This window comes from Periophthalmus magnuspinnatus, chromosome 15, assembly GCF_009829125.3.
Source record: "Periophthalmus magnuspinnatus isolate fPerMag1 chromosome 15, fPerMag1.2.pri, whole genome shotgun sequence".
Classification (NCBI taxonomy): domain Eukaryota; kingdom Metazoa; phylum Chordata; class Actinopteri; order Gobiiformes; family Gobiidae; genus Periophthalmus; species Periophthalmus magnuspinnatus.
In genome coordinates, this window is record NC_047140.1 from 25,626,847 (window position 1) to 25,643,697 (window position 16,851).

Sequence of the window (16,851 nt, forward strand, 5' to 3'; positions counted from 1 at the left end):
CTCCCATAGTTCATACATGTTCGAGTAGCCTTGATTACCTGTATCAAGTACTTTTCCATTTGATAATATAATGTTGTGTTTGGGACTATTACCTCCATAGCACAGCATAGATTACTGCCAAGGTGATCAAGGCAAGACAGGACAAACCGCAGCCAACTATCAGTGTCACAGATGGGACCCCTGAGTACTCCATGGTCTGTGAAGGAAGAGCAGAGACAGACCAGTCAGTGGGAGGCTGCTCACCCAGGACAGTAAATCTTTATTGGAGCCCAGAGAGAGAGAGAGGGAGCGAGATAAAGCACCAATAACAACAAGTGCATGCATCTCAATAGCCCACAGTGGCTCCTTTAATGCAGTGAGAGGTTTGAAGTGCGCTGCGTGGGCTAGAAGGTTGTTTATATTCATGCCTAAACTTTCCATCCATGGTATACAAATGCACTGGGCTCACAGAGAATGAGATGTTTGTTTTTAAAGCACTAAATGGCCTTGCACCTTCTTATCTGTGTGAGATTTTGACCCCTCACCAACCCATCAGAGCTCTACGATCTGCTGGGCAACATTTGCTGGAGGTCCCCCGGTCCCAGTGCAAACTCTGGAACTCGTTGCCCATAGAGTTGCGTTCCATCTCTGACCTGCCTCTGTTTAAAGCCAAACTGAAAACTTATTTATTTAGAATGGCTTTCAGCACTTAGTGGTCCTGTGAATCTTTCTTTATTTTAATGGTGTAATGTGCTCTGTTGATTTGTATGAAGTTTATTGTTTTTAATCGTGTTTTTAATGTTGTACAGCACTTTGGGCAGCTTTGGTTGTTGGAAGGTGCTATAGAAATAAAGTTTGATTGATTGATTGAGATGTTTAAGTAACAGTCCAGGGACGTGGCTGCTTCTCATATGTACAGACCATGTGCAAGAAAAAGAAACACAAATGCATAATGTTATATACACAATATGTTCTGGGTTATACTGATCTCTTTAACATCACGGACATTAAAAGATGCATTTTATTTGCATTATATAGTAACAGCATTGGAGTACTGATAGAATAGCATCATGAGCTAAAACATAAAAGTTTACAATACAGGTACAATTCATATCTAAACATATGTAAACTAAACAGATTACCAGACAATTAGAGATGTACAAAAAGTGTTAAAAATATTTAAAGGTGCACTATGTAATGTTTCTTGTGGATGGTCCGCCACCTACTAGCCACCGTGAAATTGTTATGCTTTGCTTTGCCACCAAGTCAATTTACAGGTCAGATCTGTGTTTTCACCATTGTAAACAACTGTACTGATTAATAAAAATATTCAATTTGAACACAAACAAAAAGCAGGTGGCAGAACCCCAAATCAGATCATTTACATAGTGCACCAAATGATGTTTTTGTTTTTTTTTTTTTTTTTTTACTTTTGACACATTTATTTGGTTAATATTGTATACCTAGACAAGGATTGAAAAAAACAGCCTAATCCAGACAGTCCAGGGAGGCACATTAGTGTTTTCACATGGACACAAGGAGAATGGTTTCAGTCAATCAATAAAAAAAATCAAATGCACAACTATGATAATTGGCCTTTTCTGTCTAATATTATGAATAAATGCACAAAAATAAAGGTTTCTGCTCTAAATAGCCCTACATAATGTTTTGTTTTGGGGTTTTTTTTTAGGTGGGAAAGCAATAGAATGGCCATTTTAAAAAATCTATATTTCATTTTTATCATCTAGCTTTCATTTCATTGTGGCTCCAAGGTGGTTCCAATTGAATGACTGGGGCAGCCTGTATCTCACCCATTTCCCAGGAGGTTTGAGGCATGTCAGTTAAAATGCACAGGCCTCCATGTAATGCCAACATTAACAGCACCAATGCAGCACTTTGTCCTTTATATACCATACCCTACTCTACTCAGTAATAAAAATGCTAAACGTGATGACTATCTTTACTGTCTGAACATAATTTGACTGATGTGGAGCCACTGATACAAAAGCACGCACGACGCCCTCCATCACGCACACGCACGTACGCACGCACACCACGCACAGAGTTCAATCTTAATCTATGAGCAAACTCGAAAATACCCCCCCTCAATCTCTCGTTACAGGCGAATTACAATTTAACTGGATTAGCTCTGCAGATATTCAATTTCCATCCTCGCACCGTCTTTCCCCACACACTCTCTCACACGCGCGCACGCACCACACAGCGTCCTCTCGTTTACATTAGCCAATAAAGCCCACACAGAATAACAAATCAATACAGAGAGCCTACTTACTATTTCTCTTGGTTGCTGAGCCAAAATGGCGAAGGTAGATACGCGATCACATAAGCATTTAGTATGGGATGCATCTGTGAGCACGGTTTTACATCCTTTAGAGGACCAGGCTCCCCAAGAATCGTTCCTGCAGGAAAAAAGGAGAGAAAATGAAGAGGTATTTTAATTCCAGAGACACGACTCCCCCGGACTTTTCGACAGCGCTTTATTTGATTATTTATCTGTATCGAGAGCCGCTATAGATGGTTGCGTACAGAGAAAAATGCACGAGAAAAGCGAATTGACAAATCGGCGCGCCTGTGTGGTCACAATCATCGCTAGAAGCAGAAAGAGACACGGAGGAGGGGAGAGCTGTCCACGCACATTGATTTGCCATAGCCATATGAATAGCACATATCACAACACCATCGCTCCCACATGATGATTAGTTCGTATTACCTGCGCGTCTTCCAGCGTCCCCTCTCCACCAAAAACGACAGTATCCTTTCCCTCTGCGCTCTTTAAACCTTTTCTATCCTCAGTCGCTTGTTTATCCGTTTTAATTAGTCGCTTTAGATCGCTTCCTTAAGGGTATTTTCACCCTGAAAACGGTGGACAGCATCAGATTGATACTGTTCCTTTCTGCTGGCGTGAGAGAGAGGAGGAGGGAAGGGGAAGGGAGGGGTGACTGATACGATGGAGGGATAAAACGCACCCCAGCGCAGGATGTGTTGATCAGCCTTACAAACTAACCCCGTGACAGTGGGACATGTTGGATGGTTCTTCAAAAGCGTTCTTATGCACGATTGTTTGGCACATTTGCGTCTGAATAAAGCTCTGCTGGAGAAAACCACCCCTCGGCAGGAGCGCAAATGGTTGCAGCCAGTCCCCCCTTCACATCACTAGTAGGTGAAATCAAACAAGCGCTTCTTATTCGGCACTCGCATCTATGGTCCTCAGAATTAGACATCCAGTTTAACAAGCTTTAATGGTGCAAATTGACAATGACTCATCTGATTTACTTTGATGGAAAAGACCACTTTGAAATTCATGTCATAAATGATTAAACCAAACACCTGTTGTTCAGAAGCATCCTCACCACGTAGCCCCTCCCCTCTCTCCTCTACCATTTAGCTCCTGCAACAACATCTTATCCTAGTACAGATTCATACCTGATTAACGGGAATACAGGGCGTGCTAAGAGTCTGATTTGTGTGCCAAGCTGCCTCTGCTGCGTGAGCCAATCCTGCTTTGTCATTTGATCAATATGGCAGCAATATTTATGATTCCTGGAAGGGACTGTGGAGCCTAGCAAATTCACCTCTTAGATCTTACTGTAACGCAACAATATAAGCTTCTGCCTTCAATGTGAAATCTTAAGCTCATTACTTAGGTCTATCTCTACTCCAATACACATAGTAACAAATTGCACTATTGTGTTACACGTTAATGACCTCTACTAATCTGAACTCAACTAAAGTCACAAACAGGTGTCTATGTAAAAGCCCTATACATCCAGATGATCTTTATCTTTATCATATTAACACAAGTGGAATATGAACCTGGTCTTTTTGTGCTGGTATCAACCCGGATTAAAAGATGGCTGCATTTAAAAGACAGCCTGGGATTAAAAACAAAGGAAAATGGATGTGTATTTGGAGTCTGTAATGTATATGCTGTGACAATCCCAGAAACTAAAGACAAACATTCATTTTCGGTTAAAAATAAAACAAAAATACTATCCATAGAGTAATTACAGATTGGTGGTTGTTATGCATATCGACTTAAAAAACAACCCAACCAAATTTACATCTAATTCGAGCTGAAAAGCCATGAACGCATTGTAGAAACCCTGCTAACAGGACGCTAAAAATGTATAAACAATCCCAAAATACAGAACACCAGCGTAATTTAAAACCCAAGATTGACAATATATTCAAATGTGCCCCCTGAACATACTCCATGTACTCCCAATAGTTTCCCCTCTGGGCCGCATGCGCACAGAATAACATTTTCTTCTCGAAGCCCATTTCTATGTATTTCTCTGTTCGGGGTTATTCCACCAGGACAAAGAACCCATCTATGATAAGCAGTAGCAGCAGGCTTTACCATCTCCACACTCGCCACCCGAGATTACTACTTGCTCTGCTCTGCTCTCCCAACATGTCTGACGAGTGTAAATGGAAATATACGCCGTGATATTCAAAGTTCGGTGATGGATTGATAGCATGCATGTGTGGGCTTTTGCAGGGAATGTAAATTGTAACATGCTGGGTTTTCGAAGTTTCTGTGGTTGGATATATTGTTGTGACTGGGGGAAGTTGACAGAAGACGACTCTATGCTGGGGATTCTGGACACCTTGGCAGCGAGCATTTGGGCAGCAAAACTGGCAGCGCGTGACAAAGTGGGAGCACATATAGTCAGAGTAGAAGAAGCCACGGAACAATTGCAATTCAAATGGAGAAATCTTTTGAGCAAACCCATAAATTATATAGACATCCAAAGACATTCATCAAACATGACTAATAAAATTCTGTTTGGGTATTCAATCTCTCTGGGTCTAGTCTGCGTGACCTCCCCAGTTTGGGAATTTTCTTTATTCTTTCAGCTTTCTTACTGTTGAAGGACATGCATGTGTTAGTATAAATTATGAAGGCAAACATTATCCTGTAGTAAATGGATGAAAAGTGCAGTTACCTGAGCCCATAGCTGCACATATAATGCCCCCATAAGACTTTTCATAAAACATTTAAAACTGACCATGTTGTTGCTGCTGTTTATTTATTTTATTTTTTTATGTAGTCTGTCTTTTATCTGTACCTACACAATACTAAATAGATGTACTTGTATAATTGCCCACATACATTTTATATGAATACCGCATAGCTTAAAATGTACAATTAGGCACCTCAGTACATTATAAAGCTTATACAAAAGAGACTAAAAATAAGTATAGCAGTGCTCACAACATTATCAACACTCCATCTGGTGGGTAGACACTTTCTATTTAAACCCTGCAAAGGGAACAACAGAAACCCTTCCCACGTGGCTCTGCTTTTGGTGCCTAAATCTGATCAGAGCCAGTCTGCAGAAAAACCATGACGGAAAAGTGTTTGACATGTCAGATAGGAAAATGTCAAAGAAGACTTTTGTCAAGAGAGAAGGCTTAAGTCGAACACAGGGAAGCAAAAGCCAGTGTAACTTTCACTGAAATATAGAAATGCTTTTGCAGCCTATGAACATCTGCTTGTCTGTCTGTCCTTTATGTAATTTTACTTGGATTGATTGGCCCATTTTATTACCGCAGAGAATATGAAAGAGGACTTTGTCTGACTTGGATACGAAGAAATCTTTCAACTTTGCAGTATTTAGTTGCATTAGTTACAGCCTATTTGGCTCAGTGCCTGAATCTCCAGATGTTTGCAAAACCTGGAGCTATGAAAGCTGCTTTGAAAAGGCAACATGTAAATCATTAATCAGATTCAACTCTTTTAGGAACCGCAGTGTTCCAAACACATTCTGAGTGCATCTCAAATCTTAACAGAAGGTGAGCGTATCCTTCAGAAACTTGGTCAAGTTTTTTGGTCAAAATTAATTAACAAAGCTCATGGGGGCTCATTGGGCAATTTCAATGAGACACCCAGATAGAGATGTCAGTTTTGGAGGTTCAAAATATTACCACTTGAAAACATTTGGCTTAGAAGGTGAACACATTCATATTTCAGTGCAGTCTGGGAGCATCAAGTGCAGCCATATTTGATCTAAAGATAAAAATGTTGACATTTCAAAAAGGCAATATCAGTATTTGCATCAGCCCTGTTTACTCCTGGTGCACTGGAGTCACAGACTTGATGAGTAAATCAAAATATGAAAATATGGGGTAGAACTGAGGCACCAGGAATGATATCTGAACATTTACATTAAGACAAACAATTTACCACTAAACTGAAAAATGTCTAAGTTTGGGTCCTGGTATGGGAATTGTTTTGAAATAACCAATACCTTGGCTGGATTCCACATGATTTTCCCCCAGGTCAATCCTCTAAGCCTTAAGGGTGCACTGATTAGTAAAAATCACTGATACTGTTATAAGTCTATCATCCTTGTTTTTAGTAACAACAAATAATACTTTCATCAGACAGTAATTAATATGACTGACAGATGTATTGGTCAGTGGCTGTCAGACTGTGTCTCACAGGCGACAGTGCTATTATAGCTTCATCTGTTTGTTACTCCATTTGGTGCCTACTGTTGCTGTAAGTACATGGTGTATTGCCCAAACTGTTTCATCACATTAACTGCTAAACACTAGTGAGAAAAGATCTTGTCACGCTGTTCTCCATTTTAATCCATGCAGCCAGCATCAATTTCTAAGCACTACTTTTCACATGCTATCAAGATTAAACACTTGAAATTAACATGCTATTTTTATGTATAAAGCACAACACTTACAAAGAAAACAGTTATTATAATATTAATCTACAGATCTGTCGCTGTGCACGTTCTTATTTTAGCTCAAGTTGCTTACACACAGAAATCCTCCCTTCCTTTCACGCCTTCTGTTAGCGCGCAGGGATATTTGTGCCTCGGGTTCCAAGTCTCATGGCGGGAGCTGCGCCGCACAGGCTCAGGTGTGGCATCTGTCTCTGCCTCCCAGACTATAGTACGCGCCTGCATTTCAAAAAGAGCTGGGACGCAGAGTGAAATTAAAATGAAACAGAATGCAATGATCTGTATAGCTGTGTGCTTCACGGAGGTTACAGAGGTTCAAGATGGCTTTGGGCTCATTGTTGACCAAGAATCAGACACTACAATAAATGAACCCATCATGCGGGAAATTCTATGCAAGCTAAAGAAACTAGAACTAATCCAGAACAAAACATGTAGAAACCCAAATCAACCCAGAATTACACTAAATGTGAATGTACCATCTTACCATTCATCAAATGTCCCTGACTCTGGCTTTGTCTCTCCATTTGTTAAAAGTTAAGTGCAATCCTTTACATTAGGGCAAATATTTTCTTTAGTGAGTACACGCTGTGCTTGGGAAGGGTTTGCAATATTTGTAGTAGCTGGTAAAACGATAGCTAATAACATACCTTTGCCAACACTTTGTTGGCAGCAATATCATTGTGTCAGACACACTTTCTCAGAGTAACCACCTGCACATTGTTTCAGTACTGATTTGTTGGAAAGCTGTCAACATATTTGTTGAAAAGGTGAAAATTTATTGATTGTGTTTTTGATTTGTAGATATCTGCTTTTGTGGCCAGAAGTGTAGTGGTCAGATGAACTTTACTCCCCCGTCTACTGCACTCTGAGGCTTTCTGGTAAGTAACACCTTAAAACATGACTGCATTACATTCACAACAGATGTTAGGGAGTATTTCTCATTATATTCTGCTTCAAACAAAAAACAATTTACACAGACAGCATATCCTCTGTATCTCCTTTTGTGATGTCTTTTTAACTCATGATTATATTGAATGTTACTGGTCACACATGACTGAGAGACAAACAATGTGGAGGCATCACAAGTGACTTATAACTTGTGTTTGCCAGCTGCTGCTTCATGCTACTACGTTTTGGAGAGGCAGGAGGGGCCTAGACTTTATACAAAAGGTAAATATTTGATATAAAATAAAATAAAAAAGTTATTGTTTCTAAGCTACTATGTATAAAGGAGTTTCATTTTGAAAAGCACAACAGTCTTTGACGGTAAAGAAGCCGTAAAATCACCAACAATAGTGGGTCGTAAAAAAAAAAAAAATGTGAATGGTGAAATACTGTACACCTAAATACAGTAAGAAGCAGTTTCATCCACTGTGTGCTTACTGTGCTTTGTACGGGCACATTTTGCTGCCTGCTTTTTACCATATAATAACGCTATTTTTTATTACAGTGTATCTATAGGTTTTTTCCTTTAAAGTGATGGGTGCACCTCAAAATAGTTGTGATGGACAATCTCATATAACTGGTAAAAAAAATAAATAAAAAAAACATGTCAGAAAGCAACATGGACAGTCTATATAATTAGTTGTAAGTGTATTGGATGTTCATAGTTCTTAAGCCATGATGCTATTATGTTCTGTTTTAACACACATAATGTTTGCTCTATGCAGAATCTAGAACATACACGATGTCTAACTTTTACTGAATTGGTGTTGCATGTACTGGGATCACAGCCTGCATTCATAACCCTGATCCTTGTCTCTCTGCCAAGTTGAAAATTGTTACTTTGAGCTCACTCATTTGGATGACCTGGTCAACAGATGTGTTTTGAAAGTGGATGCCATTGTCCAAAACTCAAATCAGTCCACCAAACAATTTTATGGTCTTTTGATGAAAATAATTAAAAAAGTTAAAATGTTTGGTGTGTGAAAGTCATGCGAGGAGAAGGGAGCACAGTTGTCCCAGTTGTATCTTCAAAAATAGTTGCCCTCAAATACCATGATAGAGGACATGCAATTCACAAGTAAAAATAACATACATGCTGCAGTGATTTGCACACAGCTGCTGTTAAACCCACATAGCAAACGGACTATATTTCCAAAGGCCATTACTATATACGGTCTATAACATTACATCTCAATTCAATTATCTCAATCACATAGAACGGCAATCACCTCCATCTTAAGGGCATGAGGCCACACTCATCAAATCAGTGAATGGTTTGATACAAATTAAATGAATCATACACTTGTCCTTAACTGTCACTGGAAGAACTGAACGAACTACATAAAGGAAACGGTAGTGAAACCAACTTCAGCAAGGCAGGGCTGTTGATGGTAAAAATAGACCCTGGTAAAATATGAATGCAAGTTTTGGCAAAATGAAAACCCTTTTGCACATTTTCTGTTGCCAGATTATTGTTTTTTGCAAAGAACATATTTCACACTAGAAAAGTTCTGGGACATCTGTTATCAAACGAGTTAATAGTTTGGAGGGAGACGTTAGTTAATATAAAAGTAACTGACTTGATATTCTGTATAAGGTTAAAGAATTCTATTGACATTTATTGCACAGAGAAGCAAAAACACTAATGATATGAATTCAATAATGCCCTTGTACTTAACCAACTTAATCATTAAACTAACAGACTCATCCTATATTTTAGCCACAGGGCTCAGCTTGGATCATTATAGCAGTAATTTTCAAGAGTGACTCACAAGTGACTCATTCATGCTCCTCCAAAGCTTTAATAAAAGCGGATGGCATATGCTTAACATGCAGGCCACAATAACACTGAATGAAGAGTACTTAACATGCCACCTTATTGTTAAGGAGCAGCTTCCTCTGGAGTGCAACTTGTCTCATTAGACTGTCCGAGGAAGTGTGAGGTTTTTATCATGTGGTATAGTTAGTCAAATGTACTCAAAGGATACATAAACAATTATCATTACCGCTACTTCTAATTTCTATGCAGTAAATATCCAGCTACTTTCCATCACAGCTAATTAGATATTACATGAATGAACCCATGATATTAACAGATGGCTCATTCACATTTGTCCATTATGTATTGTCATATAATCATATACTCACCAACTATTGTCTTGTCCTCGTTCACTGTAGTCAAAATGTTCTGTTCATTCTCGCTAAAGATTATTCTACTTGCATCTTCTTTCAACTAATACAAATGTCTGAACACTGTTGAGCTTCTATAATTTACTTTACTTTTATTTACTACAAAATATTAATCTCCTATGAGGCAGAAATTCTTCCCTGCCTTATTCCATGCAAAATTGAACGTACCAATTCTTTTACAAAACAGGGAAAATAAGCCTGAGAGCCAAAAAACAGTTGCTTACATGATGTTGCCGTCCCACAGCGCACAGTACGGGTTCATTGTTCCCTGCCAAGCAAAAGGACACAACTATTAGCAGGTACATTTTGACAACAAGACATCATCATCATTGCCATCATCATTATAAATCAATGACATATTTGTCCTTGGTTTGAATATAAATGGTACCATTGGTCGCAAGCTGAGAACTGACAAGTGCCCCGTGTTGCCAGCAGGCCCACTTTATCTTTGAGCAGAATAAAAAGGCCTGGATCATGAAAAGGGTTGCACTTGTAATTATCAGACTGCCGTGCGTTCTCCTGACACTGAGTGCTTGCAAATTAATTATTGGGCCAATTAAGAGCCATTGTGAGGCCGTAATGGGAGGCAATCTGTGCTGCTGGTCATTGTGGAACACTCAGTCAACACAACACTTTTTCTCAAGATGAAAAGTGAAAGTTTTTCTTTTATACGTAAGACTAGAACAGAGGGTCAGAAAGATACTTACATTTGCTAAGTGAGCCAGTTCAATCTCCATATGGGATTCCGTAGCTTTAGGCTCTGGGCGCACTGTCACAGCAATGACTTTGGAGTTCACAACAGTGTAGTTCCTGTGAGAAGAGATCAAGATCATGTTTGGACAGCAAAATGACAAAAAATGTTTGTACATGTCAAATGTGTGGACCTGTGTAGATAACAAGTATGCAACCATGCTTCTTTGGAAAATGGCCTCTCCAGAATACGTATATCTCTGCAAACTAAACCAAATCTTCAGTTGAATAATAAAATAAAAATGTTGAATGAGGTGGGATTGATTGCAGTGTAAATTTCTGCAATTAATACTACGAGGTCATCAAAAACATTCTACAATGAATGCTAATTAGGGATGCACCAATCCAGCCTTGTTCTAATACAAATATTTTGATACTTGGGCTTTGAGAAAACAGGTGACTGAAACCAGAGGACTTCCTTCAAAATTGTTGAAAATGAATCAAAACTTTTCCTAAAGATTCACTATTAAAGTTATTAAAACAATAGTAATAACGGGCTAATACTATTTTTCATACTCCTATTACACAAATACTTTAAAACAGCAAAATAGTTCTGGTAGAAATGATGGGAATGAGTGTTGGGAAGAGAAAAACAAAAATGTGCACGTTTAACTGTCCCACCATTGTAAAACACAAAAAATCATAAATAAAGAATAAAAAAAAATAAAAAAAAATAAATAAAAAGGCAAACTAGATAACAGTAATCTATTCTATATTCTGTATATTCTAAAATTAATTCAGGGACAGAATTGTGTAGGTTCTGAGCTTTAAAATAAGGCATGGTGTGTCCATATTTACCATTTTACTTGAAATTGGTAAAATGGTGTCCCCAGTATGGCTAATTGGGGTATTACATTTGGATCAATATCTGCAGATCTGAAATCGACACCCGATTCAATATTGGCACTGATATTGACACTGGTACGCTAATTCCTGATAACACTACTTCCTGAACTACATTTGGTCAGGACTATCTAAAGGAAACACATCCAGACACAGGGAGAAAACTCCACAAAGGACTTTTTTGATGTGAGTGCCAAACACTACTGCTTCCGTTACTGTACTATCACTGAAAAAGCAGAGAATGTGTCTGATTCTGTCTCTATATGATACAGCGGCAAATGCTTAGCTGCATATAAAAAGCTGCAATTTACATCTAAAAGAGTGTGTGATACAGGAGATGAATGTCATGGTTTCCTGTGTTCAAAGCACCAACACTGCTATCCTTTCAACAACCCGGCTCCTAAAGCTCATTAAAGTATAAACATAAGGATTAGAATCAATGGGAATTTGGCTGGATCTCTATGGAAAGCCGGTATTAAAACTTCATTTGGCCTTAGCCTGACATTTCTGAGCATATATTATGTGGATTTGGAGCGTGCCATGTCTCCTGCAGTCTTATCTGAAATATAAAGTGCAAGTTAATAGAATATTTTAAACCTTTCAGACTGAGGTTATCTTTTTCACTGCAGTTTCGTTTGAGCGCTAACCTCAGACAATCTCAAACATAAAAGAAGTAGAGGTAAGAGTTGCACATTAGGGGCAGAGACAAGTATTTTTTTTTTTATATGTTTGGCTGAAGCAGGATTGAAAACATACAAACTGTGCAATCAAAAGAACCCTTTAATATCGACCATTATAGAGCCATGTTTAAAACGCATATCCTGCTTGTATAGTTGACAGAAAACTCTTTTTATTATAAGCAGAAGCAGTTCCCACAAGGAGGAAAGCTGTCATGTTCACAAAGAAGCTCAGAAGTGAGACTGCACCAGCCCCTGTCCTACCAGCTCCACTCAGGCACTTTATATTTACGTCTCATACATTTCAAGTCACTTTCCTTGTCCTAGTTGAAATTTAGGAATGAGGAAATGGAGAAGTTCATCACAAAAGAAAAAAGAAAAAGTTATTTCAAAATGTTTTATAAAGCGGCACTTTCTCACTCAATTGTTCAGTTATTTGTATAATCATTTGAGACAGTTTTATAACGCGTCTGTTTTGACAAAATCCTCTACTTTCTACAGCTACAAGCATCACCAACACTACGATTCATATAGCAATGCTTATGTAACTATGTATTGAACTAGTAGAACCTGTTTTGTTAACATTTTCACAATTAGAATTTACTTTTTAGGGTCTGTGTTGTCCATTATGTATGAAAGTACTTGTTATAAATTATAAATACCGGTAAATAAAATGGTTGTGCATATTGAGTGTACATATGTTTTCAAGGGCCCATTTTACGCTATTTTCTGGTCTATGTTATATTGTCCTCATAAAAAAACATGCCTGGAGTTGTGTTTTGTTCCATTCACACATGTTTAACACACAAACCATGTATATTTAGGCAGAATTCTACTCAAACTGAAAACACTGTACACTCCATACACCTTCACTAAAATCATTTGGACAAATACTCAAACATGTGTGAATGAAACAGAATACAACTCAAGTATGTTTTTGATGAGGTAAAAACATTCTAAAATAAAAAACTCAATTTTGTGTAATATACAATTTTTAAGAAAAATCCCCCTTCTATTAATTTTACAGATTGTAAATGGGTAACACTCAGACAGGTGCGTCTTGTGCAATCTATCAACCTGTTTTTGTTGTTGTCCAGCCATACACAACCCTATTTACCAGAGACTCTTTGTGGCTAGGTTTTTCCATTGCAGTCTGAGTAATGTCCATTCTGCCCCAGTGCCACATGTGCAGAGGACATCTGGTTGGGACGGTCCTGGGCTGACCGCTGTGTCCTTGGGGCAGAGGGAGCCAGGGGCATGTGGACAGGCCTGTGACACCAGGTGTTTGTGTGACTCATCCCCCCGCTTCACCCTCGCAATCATGTCAACCTTAATTAGACCCATTCTTCATGCTGCAAGAAGTACGTCCACTGACCAGACAATATGGTTCAGACTAAAAACGACCGCCCAAGTCTGACTGTAGAAATTTGATTGAATGTGTAAAATCTAGTCTGAAATTTTGGGTTGCCAATGTCAGACGCAACCTGTTTTGGAGACTGCAGTGAATAATATGCAAACATCTGCGTCTCCCAAGGATCAAATCTGTCTCAGTTTTCCCTTTGCCAGCAGACAGGCAAGAAATATGCTGCACTTACTGTGGTGACGGTAACATTAGTCCCAGCGTCTTGTAGAGGACTGTTCCCAGAATGAAGACAGGGGATCCTTCCATATCTGCTAAGAAAAGCACAAGAAGACATTAAGTACGTGAGGTGGAGCTCAAAATCCCCACAAATAAGGAAAATTGCTTATTAAAGTATGGTGACTATATTGACAGTGATACTAATTGTGTTTCTAATGCTATAACTACCAATACTATTACCAGGGCTACAACTAGTGCTTCTCTGATATAAACTTTTTGTGTAAATCAATGTCAGGTTTAAGTGAGTGTAACGACACCTATAGCTCATCAAGGCTAGCAGTTACAGGGGTGAATTTGGAGCAGCCCTCCATACTTAGAATTCCAAAAGCAAGTACCATAGCAACCAAAGAGCCAATCCGGAGCGAGGCTATTGAAGGTAAAGACCCTTCCCTCAGCTCTTAGCAAGGGTGTCAATCAAACCTGTTGCTAGTGGGGAAAGAAGGAGCCTGATATGTCTGTTATTAATGTTCATATCATGATTTAGGGACACAATAACAAAATAAAAATATCAGGACCATGTAGAGCAAGTTAATACGAACATTTTAAGAAATGGCAAGCCTAAGAGCAGTGGTTATGGAAAGAGAATTGACAGTTTTTCAATAGAAAGTGAATTGGAGTCAGAGTCGGTGGAGCTGGAAACATGCCCATGCTCACTTTCTATTTGGAATGTGGCAGCTAGCAAGTTAGCTATGTCCATTTATGTATACAGTCTATGGGTTTACCACTATACTGTTGATTTGTTGCAACTATTAATGTGTAACTTCATCCTATAACTGATGACATCTAAAGCCACGCACATAGACCACACAAATATCTATATGCAATAAAGATAGAAAGGTAAATGTAATTGAATGTGTTGATGTTTTATAAAAGTACATTAGCACTCAATGTTCTAATGCAATGTGAAGTCATCAGTCTGTAAACAGAAAGGTGCATTATGTGACTTTTCTAGTGGAGGGCTGCTACTTGCTTGTCTCCATGGTCATGGTATTGCTTTGCTTAGATTCTTTCACAGTATGTCATTAAACATATATTTATTGTTTATTATTTATTCAGTAACAGATATTTTTGCTGCCAAAGGTTCCTTGAAAAACATGCAGTGCCCACTTGTATGTCCATAGATCTGATCTATAACCTGTACCAGCTTATTGTCTCCAAGGAGATAAATGTTGTAGAACATGCCAGGCAAAGCAATAACATCTCGCTGAACACAAGCAGGTGACAGACCCTCCATCAGAAAAGTTACATAATGCATCTTTCTGCACACAAACTGATGAGGTACTGGACTTATGTAAAACAGCAGAGCCCATTCCTGATACACACTTCACTCCTCATTAGAGTCAGCTCTTTGGTGTCTGTGTTCAGGCACGTGCCACAGATTTATAATCAATCCAGTGTTTTGTTTTCTGAGGTATATCCCACAAAAGACTGATTATACCAATTAGCTAGATTGTCTGCCTATGTGGTAGTGAGCACACAGGAAAGAGGCTGCTGCAGGGTGCTGAGTCAGCCCAACCCGGGAGAGCACAAGCAAAAGACTTATGTGTTCGTTGACTTTCCACATGCCACATGCAGAGGAGAATGTCAAAATTGCCTTTTATATAAACTATGTGGCCACTTTCAATATAGCTAGTTTAGACCTTAACTGTTAGCAGGATCACTGGTATTTTCAGCCTTGCAGTTAACAACTCATCTTTTCTGTGAGCATTTCCATAGTGCCATATTTAGTTGGTAAATACAGTATTTCATGACAGTAAGCCTAACCAGGGTTAAAGACTTGCACAATAAGGATGCTCGCTTGTGCCCCCTTGAGGCTGGATTAGTTGAACTACTGAAATTTATTGACTTTTCCACAGTTTCCACTATATTGGAGTGCTACTGATACATTGCACATTTTAATACATCATTGGATTACTTCATTTTTAGATAGCTTGGCCCAGAATTATGAAACCTGTACACTACTGTACCTCATATTGTGATAGTGTTTTGAGAGGAGGAGAAGGATGTGTTTCTCCCAGTGTTATACAGCACAGTGAGATATGTGCACTGACAAACCTGCTGACTGCGAAACAAAGAGGCCCTTGGGGATGACCACTTTATCTTCGGAGTTCCTGGCCCAGTCGACCATGCCTTTACGACCCTTCATGGGGAAGTTGATGTCAGTCATCACCGATACGGCTGGCAGTCGCTGGATGCTGGCCACTGCGGGATAGGAACAAACGGAGCCGTGAAGAAATACTGATGATCAATAGACTTCAGACTTTAGAGCTGGAGGTTGGAGGATTCACAGAGAGGGGAATTATGGGTAAGCGATGTGTGTGAGCAGACTAATAAAATATGATCAATTATGCAGATAGCAGGTTTGGGAATGTAGAGTGCAGCGATGCTGCCAGGTGCAGAATACCAATAAGATTGGAGGATTAAGTGTAAGTACTGTAATGTAATAACAACCTAATATAATGGAAAATTGTGTTTAAATCTAAAGTATATATAAGCCTAAACAATGTTTTATAAAAGTAATAAAAAGTTTAAAATTTAATGACAATGGACCACAAAAGTCTCCTTTGTCCTTAAAAATGTATAAAACCCTATCTTAGTCAGTCCTTAAGTGCACCTGGAAAGAACCCTGGCACTCTTAAACACTGTTGTAAACAGTGTAGTTTGATCAAACTTTCAGCAGCAGTCACCATAGAGACATGCCTTGTGGCTTATTTCTTACTCATTGTTACTGACTTAGTCCCTGCTCTGACAGGACTGCCACTCAGCTGCAGTTGAACGTATGAGTGGAGTATAGTCTGGGTTAGAGAGATGTCAGCAAAACCCTCCCGGAGCTGTTAATGCATTCATTACACAGTGCCATAAAAGGACATCACAGCTACAACTGGCATCTGCCAAAGAGTGGACAGGTAATCTCCTTAATCACTGCTGCTGCTCGCTCCCCTTTGGAGCTGAATGAAAGGCCAGTCTGAGAGGCTCTGACAGGGATGGAAAAGACCAGGGCATGACTAGGCAAAGAAAGAATTACTATCCTGACTGCTTATCCTAGTGAGGCTCTGACTTAGATGCTACTCAAAAGTATTACCTCAAACTATGTGGAGCACAA

At 39.0% G+C, this 16,851-nt stretch overlaps 1 protein-coding gene across 4 annotated transcripts in view; it reads right to left on the minus strand.

The window, feature by feature from the left end:
- Window positions 1-16,851, minus strand: part of adgrb3 (adhesion G protein-coupled receptor B3) — a 115,932-nt gene that overhangs the window by 20,006 nt on the left and 79,075 nt on the right. For 2 of the 4 annotated variants that reach the window (XM_055227257.1, XM_055227256.1), the window contains exons 13-18: window positions 15,804-15,950; window positions 13,705-13,783; window positions 10,547-10,649; window positions 10,064-10,107; window positions 2,273-2,399; window positions 93-196 (exon numbers count right to left, since the gene is read on the minus strand). In XM_055227257.1, coding sequence (XP_055083232.1) covers window positions 93-196; window positions 2,273-2,399; window positions 10,064-10,107; window positions 10,547-10,649; window positions 13,705-13,783; window positions 15,804-15,950 — 604 coding nt within the window. The remainder of the gene's footprint in view (window positions 1-92; window positions 197-2,272; window positions 2,400-10,063; window positions 10,108-10,546; window positions 10,650-13,704; window positions 13,784-15,803; window positions 15,951-16,851) is intronic. The other 2 variants (XM_033979487.2, XM_033979485.2) reach the window with 1 other exon arrangement.